This window comes from Takifugu rubripes, chromosome 4 (genome assembly GCF_901000725.2).
Source record: "Takifugu rubripes chromosome 4, fTakRub1.2, whole genome shotgun sequence".
NCBI lineage: Eukaryota > Metazoa > Chordata > Actinopteri > Tetraodontiformes > Tetraodontidae > Takifugu > Takifugu rubripes.
The window spans coordinates 5,713,780-5,739,252 of NC_042288.1; the positions used below are offsets into that span (position 1 = coordinate 5,713,780).

A 25,473-nucleotide genomic window follows, 5' to 3' on the forward strand; every position below is an offset into this window, starting at 1 on the left:
TTTGAATTTTTACAGTTTAAGGACTGAAGTTATTAATCAAGACTTCAAAACATGTTTTATAGATAAAAACTGGTATTTTGCCACATTTTAACAGTTGGCCGAGAGAACTTTATTTCAACAAAAGTGGAAGATGAAATGGAGCCCTAACGTGTAAACATCACATTAGCATTAACAAACTCATCTTTTCTGGAATGCAAGTTTCACTCAAGGGAATTTTAAATACCGTATTTTCTGGACTATATGTCGCTCCGGAGTTTAAGTCGCACCAAAAACTGCATAAGAAAACTAGATATATAAGTCGCACTGGACAATAAGTCGCATTTTGGGGCAAATTTATTTGATAAAATCCGAGACCAAGAACATACATTTCATCTTGAAAGGCAATTAGCAATCCATTAGCATGGATTAGCAATAGCGTTATGCTAACGTTACAAATTCAGCTACATGACCCATAACGAACTGAGTACCTGTCTGCTTTGTTAACGTAACATATTAAGTTATTCAGATGACGATAGCATAAAGAACATCCGAGCAAGTTTACCAAATAATCAAGTCTAACTCCATAGACGAAGCACCACTTCTGCGTCGCTAAAGGAACTCGTTCCTCAGTACACACGCCTAGAGCGCCCTCTTGTGGTTGTCATTGTGAAAATAACGAACATTTGAAATTCTGTAATGTATTTATACAAGTCGCATCGCCTGACAAACTATGAAAAAATGTGCGACTTATAGTCTGGAAAATACGGTCACCTTTCTTAAAAAGTCAGGTTTATTTTATCACAGAGCAGATTGAGCTGTAATGTGGATTAATTATTACAAAACAAGGCTGCTGAGTCTTAGCCTGGTAATCTGTAAAACACAGCAAAGGCAATTAAATGTAACTGGTGACTAAATGGACAAATGGAGTCGGAAATCCCAAAAATCTGCTGGTATAAAGCGCGTCAGCTTCCATCAAATCTCAGTGGCACATTTTACATTTTTCACTTTTTCTTGTTAAAAAAAAAAATACATAACTTCAAAAGGAAGCAACACAGACAAGTCAACACTTGCAAATACAATAATTATTGATCAGAACCTCCTATCAATGTTTCATCACATTCCATCTGTGAAAGCACACATAGTCCATTTGATTGTAGCTGCGGTCCAGAGTGACGTTGCACAAAAAGTTAATTTGGCTTCACTGATTTAAAATCAATGAGTTAAGACTTCAAAATGTCACATTTTCCAATAAATGTGTTTGGGGTTTTTTTTAAAAGAATTGCCCGTTTTTAGAACTTTGTTCATGTAAATGGTGCGAGTTTCCTGGGGCGCAGGTCTGCATTCGACTGTACTTGTGGGGAAAAATGAAAAAATGGCTTTTTAAAAACCACGTTTTAAATCATAGCCCGGACGGCGAATGAGACCGAAGCACCCAGGGCCAAACCCAGGGACAAGAAAAAGGCCATGATGGCTCCCGCCGTCTCCGCCTCATGTGGTGGCACCTTCCTGCAGACAGAAACGACAGCAATGTGAAGGAAAGTGACGGCTCAACAGGCTGAAAGGTCTGGAGGTACACTCACTTGGGACCGAAGCACATGCAGAGACTGGCCAAGTAGCCGTTGGAAAAGGAGAAGAAGATCATGAAGATGATGTACCAGGCGTCATGCGAAAAGAAGACGGGGAGGTAATAACGTGGCTGAACGTTGCACAGCATGAAGAGGGGGACAAAGACGAGCCGCGCCGCCACCAGGACAGGAAGCCAGATGCTGTCTATGCCTGGCTGCAGAGGAAAACGACAAACTTCAAAACTGGGGCAAACGGCATTTTGCAGTGTGTGTAGAAAAACCGGCGGCTGTTCTTTTCCTGCTGCATTCAAGTGTACTTCCTCTGGATGATAGGATACGACCTAAACCAAATGAATGGTCAAGTCTGGACTCCAGATGAGGTTGCCAACTCCTTTAAGCGCCCTGCTGACATTATATGCGGTGCTGACCAATATTCCCTCTAATTTTTCATGTGTCTGAGCAGACACACAGGCTCCCTGAGCACACTGAGGCCCACTGTGAGCAACATCAGATGGGTACGCTGTGGCCACACACCAGTATCAGGCTTGTTCAAAACCTTGGATCATAGCAAGTTACATGGCTTATTAAAAGAATCAAATGACAGCAGCACATAAAATGAAAAAGACAAAAATCTTGTTGTTCATGAGATGTGTACTATGTTATATGTGAGAGTCCTGCTTTAACCATAGGAAGAGTCACTCAGTTTCACCACTTGTTCTTCTATTTGCACCTACTCCGACAGCCATTCCATCTTCAAAGAACCGCATTTCTTTTTTACTTGTGGATGTGGATGTGTCTCTGCCCGTTCGTTTCGCCATGATAAGGGATTAGCATTTGCGTCTCCTAACTCCGCTGCACCGTTGTTAGCGAGCTAACCTGCACGGCGAGTAAAGGCAGGGCACATACGCAAAAACTGTCAATGCTGATTGGCTGCGTAGCGTAGGTGTATCGGATTATTGGCTGGACACCTGTTGCTCATTGAGTTATGTTGCGAAATGGTACAGAAAACAATATTACTGGTCTAATTAACTATATGATATCAGTTCTAAAATTAGATATTAATTAATTCGTTTCTGTTGAATTTTATTTTGTGCGCTGCATAGATTTTATTGTGCGCCGAATATGTGCAGGCAGTGCGCGATAGCGCAAGCGCGCAGCTTAGAGGGAACATTGGTGCTGACGCGCTCTAACCGCTGCGGTTTGATCCTGCAGGAGCTCCTGTCTCGTGATCAGACTAAATAAACTCACATGATCCTTAAGCAGTCAATAGTCAGCTGACTACTGTGAGAATCATCCAGGAAGCTGCATTCAAGTGCAGGTTCATGCGTGATTACTTCCTGTAGATGACAGCACGTTGAACCTTTTCACTGAGGATTTCACCGGAACATATTTGGAGAACACGACCAGAAATCCATTGTGCACGTCATGTGACCGTGGTTTAGTGAGACAAGCCTGCGAATTACGTCATCAGAGAAGTTGGTTGAGGAAGCTGCTGATACTGACCCGCATACAGACGGCGGTCAGGCTCCGGCCAGCCCAGTCCATCATGTTGAAGAGGAGGAAACACGCCACCGGGATGAAGTAGGTCTCTGAACACGGAGCACAACCAGCCATTATTGACCCGACAGATGTTGATTTCAGTAAAATCGAAATGTCTCCGGCAGCGATTGTATCCTCTTCTGCAGGTTTAAGGTTCCAAACTCACCCCAGGTGCCTCCATTTGCAACCGTAGACTTGACCTCGACTGTCACGGCGGGGAATGTCCCGATGGTGACGGTGAAGATGAGACACACTGACAAAGCCATCACCCAGATCTGACAGATGACCAGACGTTATAATCTAGATCAGGGCTGCTCACATTTTTTCAGCATGCGAGCTACTTACAAAATGACCAAGTCAACATGATCTACCCAGCACAAAAATGCAAAACATCTAATTATTTTCAAATGTGTTGAGGATTCTTTGTATGTACAATGTATGTTGATGAAACCTTGTATAACCAAATGAGCCAATATTGCAAAACACACATAATAATTAACTATTAACCTTTTATGTTAATAGTTAACCACTAAACATTACCGTAATTTCCGGACTATAAGCCGCTACTTTTTTCCTACACTTTAAACACTGCGGCTTATTCTACAGTGCGGCTTATTTATGTTTTCACAACTGTTGTGAATCATTCATTTTTACTGACCCTCATCAACATGAAAAATACTAGAAGAAAAGCATATGATGCGGCTTTTAAGTTAAAAGCGATCACTCTGGTGGTTGAAGAAGGAAATCGAGCTGGCGCACGTAATCTTGGCATTACGGTAATCAATAGCGAGAAGGTGGAGACGCCCGCCCGAAGAACTGATCCAAAGCAAAAAGACGACAAAAGCTTTTAGACGTAAACATCGCAGGTGGCCCGAGCTTGAAAACGTTCTGGAAGACTGGGTGAACACACAGAGAGCAGGCGGCCGCGGTGTTTCCGCTGTACAAATCAGACGGAAGGCAAAAGCAATCGCCACCGCGATGAAAATAGAAGATTTTAGAGGTGGGCCATCGGGAGTTTTAGATTGTTCATTGTTTGAGTAAAAAAGCATAAACAACGCAATTTGTGTGTAGCTGATACAAACGTATATTTCGAGGTAGCTGCATTACAGACACCGTTATTAAAAAAAAGCATTTACCAGTAGAATATATTTGTTTATGTTCCTAAGCGGATTAAATTAAAAGAAAAGTTAAAAAATCCTGACGTGATAAAAATTGGATTTAAGGTCTCTGTATAAACATACTAGTGAAAAGAGTGGCTGTTGTTTCTTACCTGTCTGTTTGTCACTCGTCAGTGACTCGTCTCTTACGGTAATAAAAACATATACCGGTACTGAATGTTTTCGATCTAATTTTTCATATTACTACGTGGGATACCTGCGGCTTAAAATCCGGTGCGGCTTGTATAAGTACAAAATTGATTTTCTTTCTAAAATTAGATTATGCGGCTTTTAATCAGGTGCGCTCTGTAGTCCGGAAATTACGGTATATGTTTTTCTCTTCTTAATTGGTCCCACTCCCTCATTCATTTTGATGACCATAAGCTTTAGCGATGGCTTAAAATCAGAGGTAAGTCGCTGAATAGCTTAGCGCTTAGTGCCATTTTTTGCGCATGAGCGGTGACCTAAAGGTCAAAATTCAGTTGTCATCTGATTGTCTGCCCTGTATGTCAATCAAGTGACGGGATGAATGATAGGCTAATATTTTTTGATGAGCACCCATGATCTAGATAAACAACCCAAGTATGAGTGTATGAGTACCTTTCTGAAGATGTTAATCACAGACACTCCAGCCTCGCCCTCCGTCAGGGTCGTCCCCGGTTGCCTCTGGGACGAATTTTCTGTGGAACCAAGAAACATCTGACAATTATGGCCAAGAGGGTGGGTGGGTTTGGAGCACCATGACGGTGAAGATGGAGACTGACTCGCATATTGACTAAACTCCATTTACATCAAACCTCAACAAGCTTGTGAGCAGCACCTTTATTGAGCAGGTCCATCTTGTTCTCCTCATCAGCCGACGGCCTGGAGCGATTTGTCTCCATGTAGTGCTGGAAAAACTCCTGAGGTGCAAAACAAATCCCATAAGACACCGGTGGGAGCACAGGTAAAGACTGAAGGGGGATCAGAACATTTACCATCCTGGGCAGAGCCATGTACGACATGATGGCGAGGGAGATGACCACACAGGCGGTGATGAAGTAACCAAAAGCGCTGTCTTGCAGGGCTGAGCCACCTTCAGGCACAGAATCATTAACGGTTAAACAGTTCGGGTCGTGAGTTCCACTGTCAGAGTTCCGGAATGCGTTTGGGTTTAGACGTACTGGCTAGAGCGCAGATCATGGAGAACGCAGCGAAGGCGCCACCCAGACCCTGGCCACTCATGATGGGAGTGGTGTAGGAGGCAGGCAGGATCCCCGCCAGTCCAAACAGGCTTCCCTGGAGAATCGCTCCGAACGCTGGAGAACAGAAGACAATTGTTGAAGAACCTGAGTGTTGACAGAAATAAACGGGGACCTTTTGCTAAAGGTAACACTCGTCCTCGTGTATGTGGTGACGAGAGCATTCTCCCACTTCAGAGCGAGTCGGAAATAACATCAGGGGGAGAGGAGAGGAGAGGAAACCATGACCCAGTGGGGTGACAGAGGCCTGTCAGGTGATCATGTTTCTGGACCCTGGCAGCCTTGGCCTATAACAGCATAACTAAGATGTGACCTAACGATTAGACGACCCCCTAAGTATGATAATTTGTCTGTCTATGATAGTAACTGGAACTACTGAATTAGTAACAATAAGCTTTTTCAAAGAAGTAGGTTTTAAGTCTGATCTTAAAAGTAGTGATGGAGTCAGCCTCCCGTACCTGGACAGGGAGCTGGTTCCATAGCAGGGGGGCCTGGTAGCTAAATGCTCGGCCCCCCATTCTACTCCTAGAAACTCTGGGAACCACAAGTAGACCAGCATTCTGAGAGCGGAGCGGTCTATTGGGCTGGTAAGGTATCACTAGCTCCTCCAGGTATGATGGAGCTAGGCCTCTGAGGACCTTGTAGGTCAAAAGAAGGGTTTTAAAAATTATTCTAAATTTAACGGGCAGCCAATGAAGAGACGCCAGTACAGGAGTTATGTGATCTCTTTTGTCAATACCTGTCAGAACTCTGGCTGCAGCATTTTGGATCAGCTGGAGGCTTCTTAAAGATTTGTGTGGACACGCTGATAATAAAGAATTACAATAGTCCAGCCTGGAAGTAACAAATGCATGGACTAACTTTTCAGCGACTTTCTAGAGACTAATTTAATGTTTGAGTTGAAGGAGAGATTTTGATCAAAAGTTACTCCTAGATTCCTCACAGAGAGACTAGATGCTAAGGAGATACCATCTAGAGTGATAATGTGATCTAATCTATCCCTGAGAGGTTCAGGAAATGCCCGCTCCTGTGTTCTAGCTGTTATTATCTCAGAGTAGAGTCTTGTCAATCAATCTTTATTTATATAGCGACTGTTACAATCAAAATTGTTTCTATGCGCTTTCCAGAATCCCAGGGCCTGACCCCCAACAAGCAACAGTGGCAAAGAAAAACTCCCCTTTAACAGGAAGAAACTTTGAGCAGGACCAGGCTCATGTAGGCAGACGCTCCTGCTGATGGCTTGTACAGTCATTTAAATGGTATTTATGGTTGGAAAGACAACATTCCAAGCTTCATACATAGCTTCAACTTTGTACAACAGGAAAATAATCAACCTCAACATTTCACACATGCATAGACTACAGGATGGCGATTACGTCGTTGAGGCAAACACCAGCTAGTTACTATCACTATTAAGGTACCGGCACCTACAACATCACAGCAGCATCTAAACATCCTGGTCAGCACCGGGTCCAGCCACAGGAGCCAACAACCCTGTTAAGGCTCCAAGGTCTCTTTTTCACCTCCATATTTAAGAGTATCAAATGTGTAAATGGGTCATTGCTGCAGTCAACTCAGAAACTCACAATTGATGCAGATAATTTTGATCATCGTGATGGCAAAGAAGGGCAGCGGGGCCATGTCCACCTTGACTAAGATGGCCGTCACCAGGAAGACTATCAGGATGACCACCAGGCCGCCAGAGATCCTTAACTTCTGAGGAATCCTGTGTGATGCAGACAGAGGGAAAGAAAGAGAGATGAAAGCTGAAGAACCAGTTCATTTATTTATTTAACTACCTGTTTTAAAAACTAAAAATACTAGGAATGAAGAAGAATGCTCAAAATATCAATGACGTCTCTGAACTGGAAACAGATTTTTTTTTTAAAAAACACAAAGCAATGGAGTCATGAGGGGAAAATATGCATAAAGGCCAATTTTTTACCATCCATAACTGATCAAAATATTAACATTTACATGAGTCAATGCTGAGACGCTACAATGTAGAGTAAAATAAAGATATCGCTCTGCTAACACAACCGCAAGTGTGAGGACGGTTCTCTCGCAGCGATTTACGCGTGCATGTGTGTGTGCTGGTGCCTCGGGTGATCACCTCTGATGTATGAAGGAGTTGAGGCAGGTGAAAATGAGCAGCGGCACCATGGCGCACAGCGTCATCACATTGTTGAACTTAGCCTCCAGTACGCTACGAGAGTCCTCCTCCTTCAAGGTCTGGTTCAGAGTCTGGTTAGTGAGGCCCATGGGGGGGTCCTTTAGCCTGCTGGTGAAGTACTGAAGAAAAGGATATAGGAGAAAACAGATTACAGCATCTGGGGGAGGGGGCACTAATGAATAGCAACCAGTTGGATCATGTGGAATTCCAAATGTATTCTGGCCAAATAAACACACACTGAAGGGCATCTGGGCTTCAAACAACCCCCCTACAGGCAGGTCCAAATGAAGACCTCCACAGATAAACAAACAGTACAAAGGTGAGAGTGGAGGAGGATTCTAGGGGTTATGTCGCGGCTGGTTCCACAGATTTAAACCAGCTGGTTCTGGGGAAAGCCCAGTTTAACAAACTAGCCGCTACTCACTGGACCACCAACGGGGCTCTTCGTCTGTCTCCGTCATGTGATACTGATGATTTACGACTTCAGGCAAACATTCCACCAACATACCATTGTGGCCGTCATGAAGAAATTCCAGGGCAGGAGGGTTCCCAAACCCAGAATGAAGAAGATGATCCATACTGCGTTGTACCTGGGGAGGAAGGACAGGGCGGCCGGGTGAAACCTTTTGACGGTTATCGTGTACGTGTAACATCTCTGCGCTGAGCTTCAGCTAGACTTCAGTCATGCTAGGTGGTACAGAAACATTTCTCTCACTTGTCCCGCGGAGCATTTAAGGCCGTCATGGTTGTGTCAGGCTGAGAGGCTGCAGCAAAGTCAGAGCAGTAAGGGAGGCTTCCAGGTCTGAAAAACACAGATAACAACTGCGTCAACGTGCTGAAGAGTGCCGGCGACCTGCCATCTTAGCGCTATGCTGGGCTAAATTTAATGAGACTGGCCAGAAAATCAGCACGCTAATCACCGAAAAACACAGAAAAACTCCTTTAGATCCGACACAACCGCTCAGTTAACAGCTGGTTTGGGTCAAACTAAAGAATTCCAACAGCGGTGAACGCAGATTCTCTGAAGCAGTAAAACTCTAAGGAACTCAGTCTTCTCTCTTCCCTCTGGCTGCACACATCAGCGCTGATGTTCTGCTTCATCTTACACCACAGAGGTCAGTTAACCAGCAGACCCGCCCTCCCTCTCGAACTACCCCCTCCCAGTATAACTGCCCCCCCCCGGCGCCCCTTTTCCTTCACCTCCGAGCTGCCTTTGTTTCATATCTCACTTTAATAAATCACAATCATCGTGTGAGGTCTTTGGGATAGACAGATGGAAATCATCTTCCATCTGTTGCCACAATACAATTGTCTATAATATGCAGACATTCATAGCATGTTTGGGCTCATGGCGGGCGGGGGAGGGGCTTATATGCTATAGGTTCAGCATCAGGCATCTATTCGCTGTGCACTGACTCAGCAGCAGCACCTCTGAGAAACGGGCGCCGCTGACAAAGGTCTGTTTGTCATGTGAGGCAGACAGATAGACAGCAGCCGTATGTTAACCACATCCATGCCTGGTACACATGGCCAGGCGCAGCAGGGTGTTGTAGCTGCTGAGACCATCGATCGATCAATAAAAGTGAGGACACACACAAACAGCATCTGTACTACTGCTCCTGCAGCCAGAACGTGATAAATTCTGCTCTAGTTCTTCTGCTTGTGCTCCTGAGTCAATGTGACCCATTTACTTTCGTGCAGGACCCACTGAGTGGACGCATCGAACAGGTCCATCACTTTGAACACTCAATGGACGGATGTCCTAAGAAATCGATGGACAGATGTCCTTAGAAATCAATGGACAGAGGTACAGACCAAAGATGAATGGACAGAGATGAGCCGTGTTCCTGATCCAGACAACAGTGAGGTTAACTTTCCCAACATTATATTTCATATATATTAATATTGTCTTTAATAATTTCCATCAGTCCATCAGATAGAGACCATCAATAGGGATTAGAGCTGATGGAAACCATTGTTGTTATTGTCTTTACATTAGAGCTGTTTAACACGTCCAACACACAAGGAAGCTGCCTTTCAAGCTTTATGTGCTTCCAGAGAGATTCCGAACCCAAGAACTCGAGCTGGAGTCAGGACTAAAAGGTCCCATCTACTGTCGACCCACGCAGCAATGGCACCCTCGTGGCCCCGGGCTACAAACACCACTGACGTCACACATTAGTCACTGCTGCGGGTTTCAATAATAGTGACAGGAAGGTGGAGTAAGAGGAGCGGGAAGGGGCACTAAGAGTGGGGGGAGTAAGAGGGGCAGGAAGGGGTACTAAGAGTGGTGGAATGGGGGCCCATAGGTCCCACCTCAGTAATCTTATCTTTACATGAACGGTTGCAACAGGGAAGAAGTGATAAAGGTTTTATTCTACCATCCAGACTGTACACGTGCCTGTGCGTGTTCTCCCATCAGCCGGTCCGGGGTCAGTCGCAAACGGAGGTCCGTTCAGAGGAAAATGGCAACGAGCCCCCAAAACGCACATGACGCGGTAAACATGCGGGTGCCGTTAACGCATGCTGCCGCCTGAAGAAGATCCTTTCTCTTTCACGCACCACGTGCTGCCATGCTCGCGGCTAAATCAAAGAAAGTCCCGCATCATTTGACCAACTCGTTTCTGCCATTATTGTACCGAACACTTAAAAGGCTATTATTTATTTTACTTTTAACGCCCCACACCTCTCCACAGTCCCAGGATTTCACGGGAATGTTCAATTGTTTTTCTAAAACGCGTTTTGTTAAATGTGCGTGGGTGGACGTTTTCGTAAAGTCGAAATATACCTTGGAGAAGAATTTAAGTCGTATTTTATTTTAATTTATTCATTATTCAGGCGGGAGCCTCCTGCCGCTGGAACCCCGGGGTGTTTCACCCGGAACCGACGCCGCTGCCCGGGAAATATTGGCGCTTAATTTAACTTTAACGTTTCAAAGAGCAACAAAGAGACGCCACACACCACGCACCAGTAACCCCAGTCGGCCCTTCTAGCCCCCGAGAGTAAAACCAGTCACGGTAACGCCGAAATTGACAAATATCTACACAAGAAACCGGGGGTTCGCGGGGTTTTACCGGCATGTTGGTGTTCCTTCGCGGGGTTTGAGGAGACTGTGGAGTGGAGCGGTGAACCATTCTCTATTTATTGTGTTAATTGTGTTAATTGTCCTACCTTAACTGCACTCTGGGATGGCGCGTTGTGTCTGATGGAGTTCACATTCAGGGGGTTGAGTTTCTCTGCTGAGTTCAAGGACTGCTCATATATATGGGAAATCCCCGCTTCCTGGAAGGATCTAAAAAAAAAATGTATTACTAAAAAAGGTATAACCAAAGCCACAACTAAAATTAAAACAATTTTACTGGAAGAGGTGATAAATTTAGCGTAGTTAATAACGATATGTAAAAAATCTGCGTTGACAATGTTGGTTATTATCACTTTATTGCCACCACTGGTCAAAAGAGACAACCTTCGAACCATTAGTCCCACGATAACACATATCTACATTTCTGCACACCTTTATTACAGACACCAAAGCTTTTCTGATAAAACATGAAGTAATACAAAACCCGGAGTAAAAGGTAAAAATCCTCCTTTAGCGGCCACTCCCGAAATATGGTCACCATTAACTGATGATCGAGTGATCCAATGGTGTAAATCTCTTAAGTGTGGAAATGACCTGCTTGACAAAGGTCTGCACTTTCCAAGTGCTTTTTTTCCTTGTAGCCTGCAGTTGAAACCATAATGTATTGTGCACAGTACTACTACAGATACATACACTACATATGTAACTTACGACATAGGATCTTGCTTGTTTTAAAGCTCTTTTGGACCTTTCAGAAATAGGTCAAGGGCCTCTCTGATCCCTAGAACCTTAAAAGCAGAAACCCAAACATGCAAACTTCACAATAAAAGCATCAACAACCCAGAACCCACACCAATGCCAACACAGAACCCCAGTAAACTAGCCACAGATACTGTATCTACCTGAATTGATTAAGTAAAAATTCAGTGGGAGTATTTAGACACATTTTCTGCCTTCCAATTTTTATTGTTATTTATTTTTTTATTTATTTTTTTAGTTCTGACAGAAATGACGAGTGGCGGGTTTCATTAGACATTTAAAGACAGACAAGGCCCATCTTTTCTCCAAAGGCGGAGGAGGAGGAGGGGGGGTATTCTCAAAGTGCACTGTGAATCCTATAATTTGCACCATTCATTCTTAACCACAGTGCAGACGCAACCACAAGGCCCTTCCCTGCACAACAAAACAAGCAGGGAAAAACAAAGACTGAATTTAGTTTCATATGACTGTAAATGTGTAACAAGAGTTTTCCTCCAGATACACAACCATTTAGATAGATAGATAAGAACTAGGTTAATTTTTTTTTTTTTTAAATGCTTGAAGGCATGGCAGTAAATGAACACAAATCTCTGGAATATTAAACATTGAATCCTCCCCCAGGCTCATTTTAACAGCTTGTTTTCATGTCTGTTGAAAGTATATTTCCATCATAACACTGGAGGCTGTCTGAGACACCGCTGAGGGCTGGTTTACAGTCTGGGTTTGTGCTGCATGTGGTCGCTGCTCTCTGAGCTGGTTCACAGTCAACTGCACCCCAGCTCACCCCCACATCTAAAAAAAGCTCACTGTGGTTATGGATGGAAACCAGAGACTGTGGAAGTTGTTGGTCAAGAGGGGCAGCCACAAACTGTGAGACCTCTGTCCCAGCCCACTCAGACTGGTCATTTATTCTAGTTTGTGTGAATGTCTTTATTTTCTGATTGGTCCAAAACCCGCATATAGATGTCTCAAGTGTGACAAAAAGGATGGAGAGAGCTTTTATTTTTATGTGACTGTAGCTGTACGGGTGCAGTAAGGCGGATCAGGACCGACTTGATTTGCATAAGAATAAAAACGACCTGACCAAAAACAGCCTTTTTTCCTTTCAGTGTATTCTACTGTCAGACAACTGTCCTGTGTCATCAGCCTGTTCACTTCCTAACTCCCCCCACCACCACCACCCCACCCCCACCAACCCCCAACACATGAAAACACACACGCCATTTTTAGAAGAGTTTATGTAAGTTTCTGAGAAAAATAAACATCATACCGTTCTAAATCAAGAATATCCTGTGAAATTTGTGCCATGCAAGGGAGAGGAGGAGGGCATGAATGGGCTGGAATTAGGTTTCTCACCCCATACTGAGATTTAAGAGGACAGAGGTAGAAAAAGGAATTCTAGTGAATGGCCTTTTCAACCCCTGAAGTACTCGGGAGAGACTGAGAACCTCTTTTGAGATTAGGAATTTGGAAGCCTGGCTCCGTTGTGGAGTATTATGGTTCGGATTAAAGTGACAAAGACAGGCAAACAAAGGAAAAATGCTCCTCGGGCAGGTCAGACAGAGTGAAATTTCTCATCTGGACCTAAGTGGAGCCTCCAAATTCCCAACAGAGCATAAGTGTCGGCATGGCTCAGAGTGAAATCCTTTGTCACAATGGATGATCCACAAAATGCTGCAAGGCAATTCTCTCCAATCCAGAGTGATTTTAGGGACAAAGACAAAGCCCAAGACTTTACGGGATCATACTGTTGGGATGAAGTTTGTCATAGATCACTCATATCCTTATCTTCATCTTCGGAAATCACCAAACACTTCCAAAAACTGTTATGCACCAACCCCTTCTTGAGTCGGACCAAGGACACATTTATTTTGCACCATGTGAGCTCACGTGTTTGGAGATAACATCTAATTTAGCTTTGCTGTGTACTCATGTGTCTTCTGTTAAATTACTTGAACATTGTTGGTGTGCTTCTCAGTTAGTAACCTTTTCACTTACAGTCTACTTTCAAAAGATTTTTTTCTATTTGTCCTCTTAACTTATCAGAGGCTGTGGACCATCTTGTTGCCCTCTGCTGATAAGGAAGACTCCAAATAACTGAAAGCCTCTTGCTCTCTCTCACTCTCTCTTTTCCTTGTTCTTTTAGAGGGATAGTACTTCCATAACCACGTCATCTTCTGCCCACATCTTTGTAACCTTCTGTTTGCCCATTTGAAACACATCACTCAGTCGTTCCAGTCTCTATAACTGGAATGACACTAGTTCCATTTTCCCGTCTGAAATGTCTTCATTAAACTTTAAAATTCAATATTAGTTTTGAGAAGGATAAATACTGTCACTTCCTCTCTTGGCTAGATGTCTGTGTAAATTCTCAGTCATCCAGGTCATTGGATCTCTTGGCTAGAACATTCTACTTTCCCCTTTAATGTGTGTTTGTAGGCAACCTTTCCACGAACAAATGCAGCTGAGGCGATGTTGCCAATGGTTACAGGCCTCCACTGGTAAAGCAGCTCCTGTTCACAGTGTGTGTATATCTGAAAATATATATCTGTGCATGTGACTCGTAATGTTGTTTCTATTCACACTTATATTAGGACTTGTTAAATTGGTTGTTTGATGTGTTCCTGTCTGCTGTGGCTCCTCCAGCTCCTAACCTGATTTTATTCTAGTTCACGTTTGTCCAATCGTGCCTGAATTAATTCTAAACTTGCAACTAAGATGCAACAAGATTAGACCTTTGTGTGAACAGCTGCTGATATCTCCAACCTCAGAAATCAGGTTTCAGTACTGAGAGAAATGCGTTACATAACATACACATTGCCCGTCTTGGCACCAAAAAGATTGGAAAAGTTCAGAGATGGAGGCAGCTTGATGGCCTGAAGTGAAGTGCCAAAAAAGTAACATGAAGCATATGTGGAGAGAGAAGGATGATGATCCCAATGATGGATGGTGGTACACAATGTAAATATTTTCTTGTTTTATGACCTCTCAAACCCAAAGACTCCACTGACTTACCCAGATATTATAAATATGTATAACTATCATGAGGTCCAACATCTGTCTCAAGAATGTTCACAGATCAAGCTGTTTCTTGCCCTATTCTACCTTTTCTTGGTGCGTTAGCATGCTCAGCTGGCTTCTGGAGCATTGTGGAGACAGAGAGAAGCATCAGAACCACCTCAGAGGCTGGAGAACAAGTCCAGCCAATTTTGTCTGAGGAAACATCTCCAACGCATTTACACTTGGGGAGATTTTATTTTCCCACCTACTCCAAATACCCCAAAAATATGTTCCAAGTCAATAATAAAAACCTCCAGTTGCACATGCACTCAGCAGTATGAGGCCTTTGGTGTGTGTGTAGGTGTGAAATTGTTCTCCTGGCAGCTTCTCCAGAACCACTCAGAGGAGTATTTATACTGTTGTTTAAACGGCTTGTCCCTTCATCATGTGCAGGCAGCTCCCTCACACAGCATGGAAATAATGAGCAAGGACAAACCCACGGGCACAATGTGACGTTCTGAAGTTAGTTTAATATAGAAAAATTCTGTTTGAGACTATTTAAAATCTATTTAGAAATTTTTGGGAGGAAAGTTGGTAATGTTGTTTTTCATTGGTAACACATTCACATTACCCTTTGCTTTACAATGTTGGTTTTTTTTATACTGTACGAAGTGTGCGTGCGTGTGTGTGTGGAGGGGAGAAATTTTGGATGGTCCTCACAACTTTGAAAAGTGTTTGAGGGTTGAGACTGTTAACTAGGTGTAGGCTGAAGTTAAGGTTGGGGTTAAACATTTAGTTGTGATGTGTGTGTGTGTGTGTGTGTGTGTGTGTGTGTGCGTGCGTACGTGTGTGCGTGCGTGCGTGGGTGTGTCCATGCATAATAAATAAAACGGGGTGTAGAAACAAAGCTGAGCTTATTTTCTAATAGAAAATTAATGAGAATACATTCCAGGGTGTTTAACTGAGGCTAGATTTATTTTCTGCACAAATATTTTCTTTCGGTTTATCCCCTGAACTGACTTTTAGTCCATTTTTATGTCACATATGGGCCCGTGTGTGTGAGAAAGAGAACACATTGTCTTAAAATCTCAGCTGTATTCTTGTCTGGCAGCATGTGTCAGATGGTTCGCCTTATCCCCTTTTTAAAACTCTGCAGCATAACCAACCCGGACAGCTGCCTCGATTACCAGACAGGATCTGTTTTCCACCTCTCTGCTACTGTGGCAAAGGAAGAGGAACTACTAGAATTAGCATATTTTACTGGCTGTCAGCAATAACAGCTTCAGCTAAGAAATCATTATTCGCTCCACACAGCCATCCTGCTAAACTGATTACACTCAGGATGTTTTGCTAACTCTTGAAGGCAGAACCTTCTCTCTTCTCTGGGCTTAGGGTAGGCTAAAGTCTGCAGAGAGGAGCATTTGGGAGCACAACTGTTACCATGAAGTCTTAAGACTGCTCCTCTTGGCGTCTGCAGCCCTGAGGGCCCAGATCTCTGACAAATGCTGCTGAACTGTAACTAATGACTCCAAAAAGATCTTTGAAGTTGTTGAGGACTCCTTTTTCTCTGACACCTTGTGAAACAGGCCTAATTTAAAAGAAATAACATTTGAATAGTGCAGAGAGAGACCTGGTCCTGCCTCAGTTCCTGCTGCTACTAAATCTGCATAATTCACCAGGATTCATGACCTTGGGAGCTGGAGGCCATCTGGATGTAAACACAATGCCGCTTTTGATGATCCAGGAAAATTCACGTGGTTTCACGGGGCTGCATCATATTACCCCGTCACATACTCACGTGTCAATGACCTTTGCTAATTATAGTTGTACAGTTGGCTCTGGACACAAGGTTCTGGTACAACATCAGGTGATCAATGGCAGAGAGAAACTGATAGCAACACGGGTGTAGTTCAGAACAGACGGTCTCTCTCAGGAGACAAGGCTCCTGCCAAGAGACTATGGGGTAAATGTCCAATATTTGTCCCGTAAACGTCAGTGAGATGACCTGTCCTGCCAGCTGCCCTGAATTGATCTTAAAAGACTTGTAATAGTCCTGAATTCATATGAACGTCACATATTTGATTCTGATTAAATCAATGAGAGCCAAGTCACAAGCTGGGATGGAAATGGTTGCTTTGTACTGCAGTAAGGGAGATGTATTTTGAAATGCTGTCTATAAAGCATAGAGTTGCATCTTCTGTTGTGCAACATCATTTACATTTTTGGGAGACAATAAATATCACTCCTGCAACGAAGGTTTGATGGATTGCTCCAAATGTCTAAACATTCCTCTTTAAATGAATGAACATTGGCTGAAATAGTCGAGACATACGTCTCAGTCGTGAGCTGCAGTCCCCTGTCAGGACAGCCTCGTGCTGGTAAATAGGATGCAAGCTTTTAATTTAGTCAAGCCTGCTGTCTACTGGAAACTCAATTCCTGGTGAAAGATCAGCATTCAACTGTTAAAACTAGGCAGTAGTAGATCTAATTTCCTTATGTTTAGGGAAAATTATGGCCTGTACAAAAGTTAATAAAAGTGCTGTGATTAATCAATTTTATGTAGTAATTCTGTGAGCTTAAATGATTTTACCCCTAATTTCATATTCTCATATCTGCCTCCACTGCCATTTACTTCTGTCCTAATTACGAAAATAAATGCTTTAATTGAAATTATCCTGCCAAACTGAGCGGATTTATTGTGCTGTGACAGGCTTCCTGTTCCACAGACACCACCTCCCCTGATTTATCTCTATGCGTGTGCAAAGTACGCCAGTAAAAGACCAGTAAAGCATGCCTATAATGACAACAAACTGGAACAAATGATCATACATGATCTATTAATCAAACAGATGCTTTATGGTGTGATGGAGTCCTGAGGTAAACTGAGCAGAGCCGAACCTTCGCCTCCGGAAGTGCTAGCACGCTGTTCGCCCCATGAAAGAAACAACTTCAGCACAACACATTATCACTGTGAGAACAGAAGTTTTCTCAAAGTCCCACTGAGAGGCAAGCAGCTTTAGACATTATCAAACACACTCGTCCAATACTGCAAGCACGCCAAGGAGACAGGGACTGTGAAAACAGAGAGAAGCTGCGTGTTTACGTGACGTACGGCGTGGGTTGGCTGTTTTTTCTACTCTATTCTTGGAGCTCTTTCATGCGTTCTCCAACTGTGTGTGTTAGAAAAATGCACATATTCTCACACTCGTCTCCTGCTGTGATGCCTCAGCTACATCTCAACCTCTGGCCCGTCCAGCGGTCCGCAGCTTTCAACTTGGTCTGCAGCTACAACAACACCAATCCTGGCAAAGCTGTTTTATCTGAATATGACTGAAGCAGTGATCTACATGCACACTGGCCACCAGTGCTGACTGCAACTTTGTCAGCAGTTGACCTTGGAAGTGTTCCTGCAGGAGCTGTCACGGCTCGCCGAGCGTCCCACGCTCCCCCACTTACTGCATCTCCCAGAGGCTCAGTATTTTAGGTGATCTGTGTCAGCTGAACGCCGTCCTCTCTGATGAACGAGGTGTGGACTTACCCACACCTGTGACGCTGTCAGAACCGGACCATCTGTCCTCCCATCAGCTGCTGTGTTCAGATGTCCGCTGGTCTGTTTTTCTGTGCAGCGGAGCAGCGCTCTGCATTCAGGCAGCTAGCACGGTAGGGCTGCAGCAGGGGGGAAGCGTGTGTTTGTGTGTGTGAGGAGGGGGCTGCTCCAAATTCCAAATGGCATGCCAGCTGGCTACATGTGGTATTAACAAATATAACACCAACGGTATAATCCTAAAGCTGTGTGTTTAAATGTAGAAGGTGGGTGAAAGAAGGTGAAAGGTCACCACTGATCCAACCTGACTCTAACTCCCCCCCCATCCTTAAAAGTTTGGTCTCATCAGTCATGGTTGCTACAGCAGCAAGTAGGACCAGAACCTTGTCGCTGGACATGTTTATGCTGATGGAACATCAGGCTTCAGAGCTTCTGTGCTGTTCACTCACTGATGCTCATCTGATCTTCTTTCTGACTTTTAGAGGAAGAACTGAATGATGCGAAATCTGAGATGAATTACTTCAAAGCCAAATGGATGCATAATTTCCCAGAGTTTTTATGACTGTAACTATTATTCAGTTTCTGATTATTTTCTCAAATCTAACCGTTCTGAAGCAATTTTATTTTAAAATCTGAATTTTGGCTTTTCTTTTGATACTATTGAAGATATTAATATCAGAAGTTTTGGAGAGATTTTTTTACCTGAGCTTATTGCATTCACTTTAAAATAAATCCATTTTTTCTGAGAAATCTCTTCTTCTTTTTTTTAGGGTAATTATTTCTGATTTTCTGAGAAGTTTTTTTTTTCTTGTGTTTTTTTATATTTACCCAGAATTTTTTCTTTTCGGTATTTCAGACTAGTTTTTATTTAGAGATTCGACAGCATTTGAAACAATGGATATATTATATCAATTTAACGGAAGCAAACCTGACCGGTTCCTTCAAGTTTTACTCTAACCTGGGTCAAGATGCTTGGAGATTGTGTTTAAGTCATATAGATGTCATTGCTACTAATTTGTCAACTTTACAGAAGCAGTTGAGGGCTTTTTGAGAAGGAAGCCCATTGAAATCTCCTAAACATTGCAATGGTCCTCCAGGATCAGTCAGACATTAATGGATAGAAGATGATGCATTCAGGGCGGCTACATGGTGACTCCTGAGACAATCAGGAGACTGCTGGAAATATCGCCACATGCGCCTCAAGTGGCTTGTATGATAATCTCCGAATGTATGGGATCAGTGGTGCAGATGGGTGAATACTGATATGGCCTCATTCCTTCTCTACACACAGTGATCCCAAGATAATCACGCAGTACTTGATTGATGAGGTGTCATTGCAGAATTGGACAGCTGCCCAAATTCATTCCGACCTCTGAGCCAACAACCGTTACATTGAACAAATGCAGATGTTCTTGAGACATCATCATCATCATCACCCTCATCTGGAAGCTTTCACACAGATGATACCTGAATAGACAACACATGTTCCTACCCATGTATGCACTGATGTATACTGTATATGTATTTATGGGCTTGATTCATGACTGCAAACGTCAATTTAAGGTAAATTGCTGTAATTTTTCAGGTTAAAGGTCACAAAAAAATCCTGGTTACTCAACAAACATGTATTGTTCAGTCTTAGCTGAGATGAGATGCGTTCAGCAGGACTATGACACACTTCGGCATGAGAACAGGACACAGTCGCCATAGTACACAGGGATTTTTTTTTGTTCTTCACATGTACGTCATGGAGCGTCGGCCTGGATGGACAGTGTGTACACAGCTTAACGCCACAGCATCCTGATTTCCATGAGAGGTCATACTGCACAGTTGACGAACTGTGAGTGCGGAAATGTAACCATAAAAAGTCGCATCACGTTTTGGTTGCTGTGACAAGAAAAATGTACATGTGCTGTCAATGAACACTTTGCAGATACGTTATCTAAACACTGGGCCACTTGGCAGGTGAGTTAAGTAATTAATTCACTCATGTGGAGCAACTATAACTACAGGGAAACAGAGGCACCAACAAGGAAATAGAACCTGTAATGGCTGTCTTTTAAACCGGCTTCTTCATGGCAAGAAGACAGCCAGTAGAAGCAGAGATCAGCTGCAATCCTTAAAGCTTCAGTCAAACAGAGTTTAGTACAAGACAGCTAGTCTAGATGCAGCTCTCCAATCCTGCCTGTGAGCCAATAACCAAAGCAGCAAGAAAGGTCCAGAGTTCAGAACATTGCACAAACACGACAGGAGCAATACAACAAACTACAACAAACACGGAATGAAGATCTTTGGACTAGCACAGTCAGGTCAGTTGGGAGAAGAAATTAGAGTTTCAGGAGAGGAACAAATCTATAAAATGAAACATCAGCTCAAGTAGAAAGACTGAAGAACTGCTGGGAAATCTAAAAAAAACACTAGTGTGGTAAATAGAGGAGCAACATTGCTGAACAACAGTCATGAGCTGATTCTCCTCTTAAGTCTATTTTAGGATGTGAGGCTGCAGGGTCACACTTCATTGTGCATAAATGTTGACGTATTTAGAAAAGAACGGACATGAAGAATAAGTTTTCTGAGGATGAGGGAGGAAGTGAAATTATTTTCAAAGTTCCCATCATCTTTCAGGAAACAACAATAACCCATCGTTCTTTGCATTCTTGAGTGATTATGAAAACAAGAAGCACCAATAAACATGAGTTATGTAATTTAATTTTCAGAGAATAACACTTTCTGCAACGTTTTCCAGAAAGTATGCTGTCAGTCTTCACACCAAATCTGTTATTTGCACTATTTACATCTGTTATTTGCACAATTTACATCTGTTATTTGCACTACCCACATCCGGTTACTTGCACTGCTTTCCATACTTTGCACATCAGCACCATAGTTACAGCCTGTATATATATTTATCTTGGTTGCAAAGACTTTTATATATCCTTTACATATCTGTGAACTCTGTAAATACAAACATATAGATTGATATCATAAACATACTGTATATCATTGTGTGTATATATTGTATATACCCATCACAGTTTTATTCGCTACTTAAGCACTTCTGGTTGGATGCTAACTGCATTTCGTTGCCTTGTACTTGTGACATGTGTAATGACAATAAAGTTGAATCTAATCTAATCTAATCTAATTTGTGTGTGTGTGTATGTGTGTGTATGTGTGTGTATGTGTTGAGGGTGTTCAACAGATATTTTTTGTCCTCGACCCTTACAACACTCCACAACGATGGTTCCAATCAGTCGTTCTCCTCTGGAATGTCCTTCATTCCCTTGGATCACCTCCATCCAATCCAGACCTCGGTTCTGGATTTCCTGGCTCTTTGGGCTCTTTTTGTTGACCCAGTGCTGCAAGTGGAGGCCACTGGAATTCAAGACCATCTTCAAATTCCAGGGATGATCGACAGACGACAATTTGTGGATGTGAAATGTAATTTGGAACAAACACCCCACAAAGATGAAAAGGTTGAAGAAAAATGAGGAAGTGAGAGAATTCTATGGTTTCTATTCTTCTTTGCCAACCAGATGAAGGAAATTCTTCAGTTCTCTTGAAAAACTGTCACATAATTTCACATCTGAGAAGATTAACCCAGTGGCCTCTTTTTCAGTCTTAATCCTGCTGCAGTTTCTCTGGTAGAACTGATCAGCCTGAGGCCCCAAATTTGACTGACCGAACCTCCATCACAGCCAGAAAATCTGGTTCTTCTTACGGGTGATCCTGTGTCTTTTGGAGCGGGTGGAGGATTTGGGAAGGGTTACGTAAATAGATTAGGGTAGTTTCTTTTTAAAGAGTTAGTGGTGGGTCTGATCAGCTCGCTAGCTTTCAGGTCTAAAGTCTGGGTCACCTGACTCTGCTTCCCAAACACAGAGATTCCTGACTAGTTTCCAGACCACACTTACAGCCTCGAGGGGCCCTTATAACACTGAAAACTGTGCAAAAGTCAATAACAGCTTTTTTTCTGGGCAGAAACCCCAGTGAAAATCCAAGAAATATGAGCAGGGTTAGAGTTCCTCCCCCAAAAGATGATCAAGCAACAAAAATATTCTTGCAGCAGCCTCGTCTTGTGCTTGAGCTGAATGTTTCAGATGTCATGACGTCATATAAATCACTTTGGCCATGATTGGAAACCACTGTTCTCTCAATCAAGCCACAGCGCCCCCTGTCGGCAGTAAATATACCTTCGATTAGAAATCATTGACAGTTTGGAGTGCATTAATAATCTAATGATATATTTTTCCGTCACTGAATGTTTGAGACATTATAGTGGAAAATCGACACATGCTGTAAATTTTTATTTGAGTCAGACTGACATGAAAAGAACATTCAGTCATTCTGTTCTGTCACAGAACAGCAGGAGATTCTCGAGTTTTTTCCTAAAGTGGGTTGAACTTAGAACAACCACTGGATGTTTAAACAAGGCTCCTGGAGGGTGTTGGGTGCTGACACAAACCATTACCCTGAAATGGTTTTGATAGGCTTTCAATGTTGATATCTTCCCAACAAAACTATTTCCATTTTTTCCCTGTTAGAAATTACAAAATCTTAAAACAGATTTTTACCATGTCAGATTCATCAAACATATGCATATAATTCTGTACGTGACCAGTTTTCTGGTCCATTTCCCCGTTTCGTTGTCACAGCAGCTCCTGATGCACGTGCAGACTGAGCAAGCTGAAAACACTGAATCTTCACGGGAGACAGAAACGGTGATGCTCGCTGTTATCAAAGGACAAACGTCAGTTTTTCTGAATGTGAGTCCCCATGTGTGACTTTAGGTGTGTGCTCTGCAGGAACCTTTTCCCGCAGACGTTGCACCGGTGCGGTCGCTCTCCCGTGTGGCTGCGCAGGTGTTTCTTTAAATGTCCACTGTGGGTGAAGCTTTTACAGCAATAAGAGCAGCAGAAGGGCTTTTCGCCCGTATGAATCCTCATGTGTATCTTCAGGTCTCCTTTCCGGCCACACTCTTTCCCACACAGAGGACAGCAGTGCAGCTTCACGCCGGCGTGACTGGCCACATGCTCCTTCAGAGAGGTGGTGCTGTTGCAGTGTTTGCCGCAGATGTGGCAGCATTTTGGGCCCTTGTGAGAGTTGATGTGTGCAATAAGACTTTCAGTGGACTCCAGTGTTTTTCCACACACAGCACATAGGACATCTGCATTTCTGGAATGAAAGTGAAAAGCATGATTTATCAAGAACTGATTAGATGAAAAAGGCTTATCGCACAGATGGCAGTGAAAGTCAGATGCAGCTGAGCAGAACTGAACTACTGCTGCTTCCCTGGAGGTGCTAAAAGAGCTCTGATTATCATCCGCCTGGATGTGGTCCATAAACTTTGCAGTAGTCTGTTGACTTTCTCGTCCATCTTGGACTTGTGAGGTTGAGGCAACGGGTACATTGAATTCATCAGGTCTGAAGTCCTGCAGGTCTGTCTGCTCTTTGCTTTTCCAATTATATTTCTGATGATGAGTCTCTGGTTTTGTGTCCTCCTCATTCTTTTCCCAGCAGACAGGCGACTGAAGCCGGAGCTGGCCACAATCATTTTCTTCATGGTTTCGCTCACTGGCCCAAAGTTCATGTTGCTCTTCTTTAATAAGAAGCTCCAAACCCCTTTGGTGATCGCTCAGCATCAGTTCCTGATCGGTTCCTACAGCAGCATTGTCTTTGTTAGGGGTGGACAACTGCAAAAGCTCTGGATGATAGAGTAAAAATGCAAAACAACAATCAGTGTATCATTACCATTAAGCTACTTTCTTTGTTATATATATATATATATATACTGTATATTTATCTTTTTCACAAATTTATCAAGCAAGGTGTTGTCCTCACATCACTTTTAATTATCTTCTATTGTAGACAAAGTAAAAACAACTTTAACTTTCCCGAAAACTGCTCAAATTCTTTAGCACGCATGAAAAAGCAGTTTACTGCGCTACAAACATAAATACGTTAATGGCAGCTTCGTGAATTACATAACACATGAGATTAAATGATGAAAAGTGAGCAAACCTGTTTTTTGGTTTTCTGCAGACGTTACCAGAAGACCTCTGAGTCGTTCGATCTCTTGTTTTGACGAGCAGATTTCTTCTTCATATTTTACAATTGTGCTTTCAAAAGCCTGAAATATTTCCTCTGCCGCAGCCACTAGTCGCTCTTTTACGAGAGCCTTGAAAAAGAGCCTTGGAGACATTTTACAATCGCTTTTCAATCAAGCTGTGTGCGAACAAGAACACGCTTTGTATGTTGTTTCATTTAGCTTTAGCTCAGAGGCTACGGAAGTAGCTGCGGAAGTAGGAAAATCAACAATGTTGGACATTTTAAATATGTGCTGCCACCTGCTGGACAAATGGGGAAACGCCCCCATTGTTTAAAATTCTTTATCTTTTTATACCAAATATTATTTGATCGGGAAGAAATTAATATATAATGGTATGTTAAATCTGAAACAAGATTGTTTCAAGCTAATGCTTTAATCCTTTCAATATTTTGTGGCATTATATTTAAATATACATGGTTTATTTCTTTGGCCAGATTTACCCAAACGTGCAGCGACCCCACAATCCATCAGCAAGTGGAGACACCCTGTCGTAGATTATAGATGTTGCTGTTATGATATGCTGTACAAAATTATTAACCTCTCAATATAAATTGATAAATGAAATGACAGTCAAAAGCAAATCTAGAGCAGGAGTACAATTTAGATTTTCTGGTTCAGTGAACAAACATGCAACATGCATGCATGAATCAACTGACAATGAAAGACCGAGAATAAGGGAACTTTAATCAACTTTGATCTTGTACGTAAGCTTTTTATACATCTAAAACTGTAAATTTTGTATGATCTGAGCTGATGTATTCCCCCGTCTGCTTTGAAGTTTCTTGTCACTTGCATCTGAATTTCCGTCTCAGCCTCCTCTCCCTCAACCAGTGAGTCGTCACCCCCTGAGGATGGCCCCTCCTCCTCGTCCTCGTTGCTGGATGCCTCGGACGACAGGGAGGACAGAGTCTCTAAATTGGCGCCCCCACCAGCAGTAGGGATCTTGGAGGGCTGGTCAGGGTGACAGCGATGGAACTCGCGGATGAGCTGCGCATCCAGGATGTGACGGTCCGGGACCCATGACCTCTCCTCTGGGCCATATCCCTCCCAGTCTACGAGATACTGGAGACCCCTTCCACGGCGGCGGGAGCACAGCAGGCGGCAAACCGTGAAGGCAGGACCCCCATCAATAATTCGTGGAGGTGGTGGCGGCTGAGAAGCAGGCATCAATGGACTTTCTCGAACCGGCTTGATCCTAGAGACATGGAAGGTTGGGTGGATCCGCATGGCACGGGGCAGCTTGAGCCTGACAGCCACAGGGTTGATGACCTTCTCAATTAAAAATGGCCCGATGAACTTAGGAGCCAGCTTTTTGGACTCCACCCTCA

General features: G+C 43.2%; 2 protein-coding genes across 6 annotated transcripts; both read right to left on the reverse strand.

Moving 5' to 3' along the window:
• Window positions 1-85: 85 nt before the first annotated feature.
• Window positions 86-18,164, reverse strand: LOC101072836 (equilibrative nucleoside transporter 1). 5 transcript variants are annotated; one of them, XM_011603015.2, is made up of 14 exons: window positions 18,034-18,164; window positions 10,826-10,946; window positions 8,370-8,456; window positions 8,163-8,244; window positions 7,595-7,773; window positions 7,068-7,207; window positions 5,404-5,538; window positions 5,218-5,315; window positions 5,061-5,142; window positions 4,841-4,920; window positions 3,250-3,358; window positions 3,048-3,133; window positions 1,560-1,759; window positions 86-1,485 (listed from the first exon to the last, which is right to left on the reverse strand). In XM_011603015.2, the coding sequence occupies exons 3-14, from the start codon at window positions 8,396-8,398 to the stop codon at window positions 1,374-1,376; spliced, it is 1,332 nt and encodes a 443-aa protein (XP_011601317.1). In that variant the 5' UTR covers window positions 8,399-8,456; window positions 10,826-10,946; window positions 18,034-18,164; the 3' UTR covers window positions 86-1,373. The 5 variants fall into 5 exon arrangements, with proteins under 5 accessions (XP_011601317.1, XP_029690692.1, XP_011601319.1 ...); XM_029834832.1 differs by having other exon boundaries at window positions 10,729-10,946; XM_011603017.2 differs by lacking the exons at window positions 10,826-10,946; window positions 18,034-18,164 and adding an exon at window positions 10,056-10,237.
• Window positions 18,165-22,328: 4,164 nt separating this feature from the next.
• Window positions 22,329-24,337, reverse strand: LOC115249661 (zinc finger protein 184-like). The gene is made up of 2 exons (XM_029835681.1): window positions 24,058-24,337; window positions 22,329-23,740 (listed from the first exon to the last, which is right to left on the reverse strand). The coding sequence occupies exons 1-2, from the start codon at window positions 24,236-24,238 to the stop codon at window positions 22,788-22,790; spliced, it is 1,134 nt and encodes a 377-aa protein (XP_029691541.1). The 5' UTR covers window positions 24,239-24,337; the 3' UTR covers window positions 22,329-22,787.
• Between the last annotated feature and the right edge of the window lie 1,136 nt (window positions 24,338-25,473).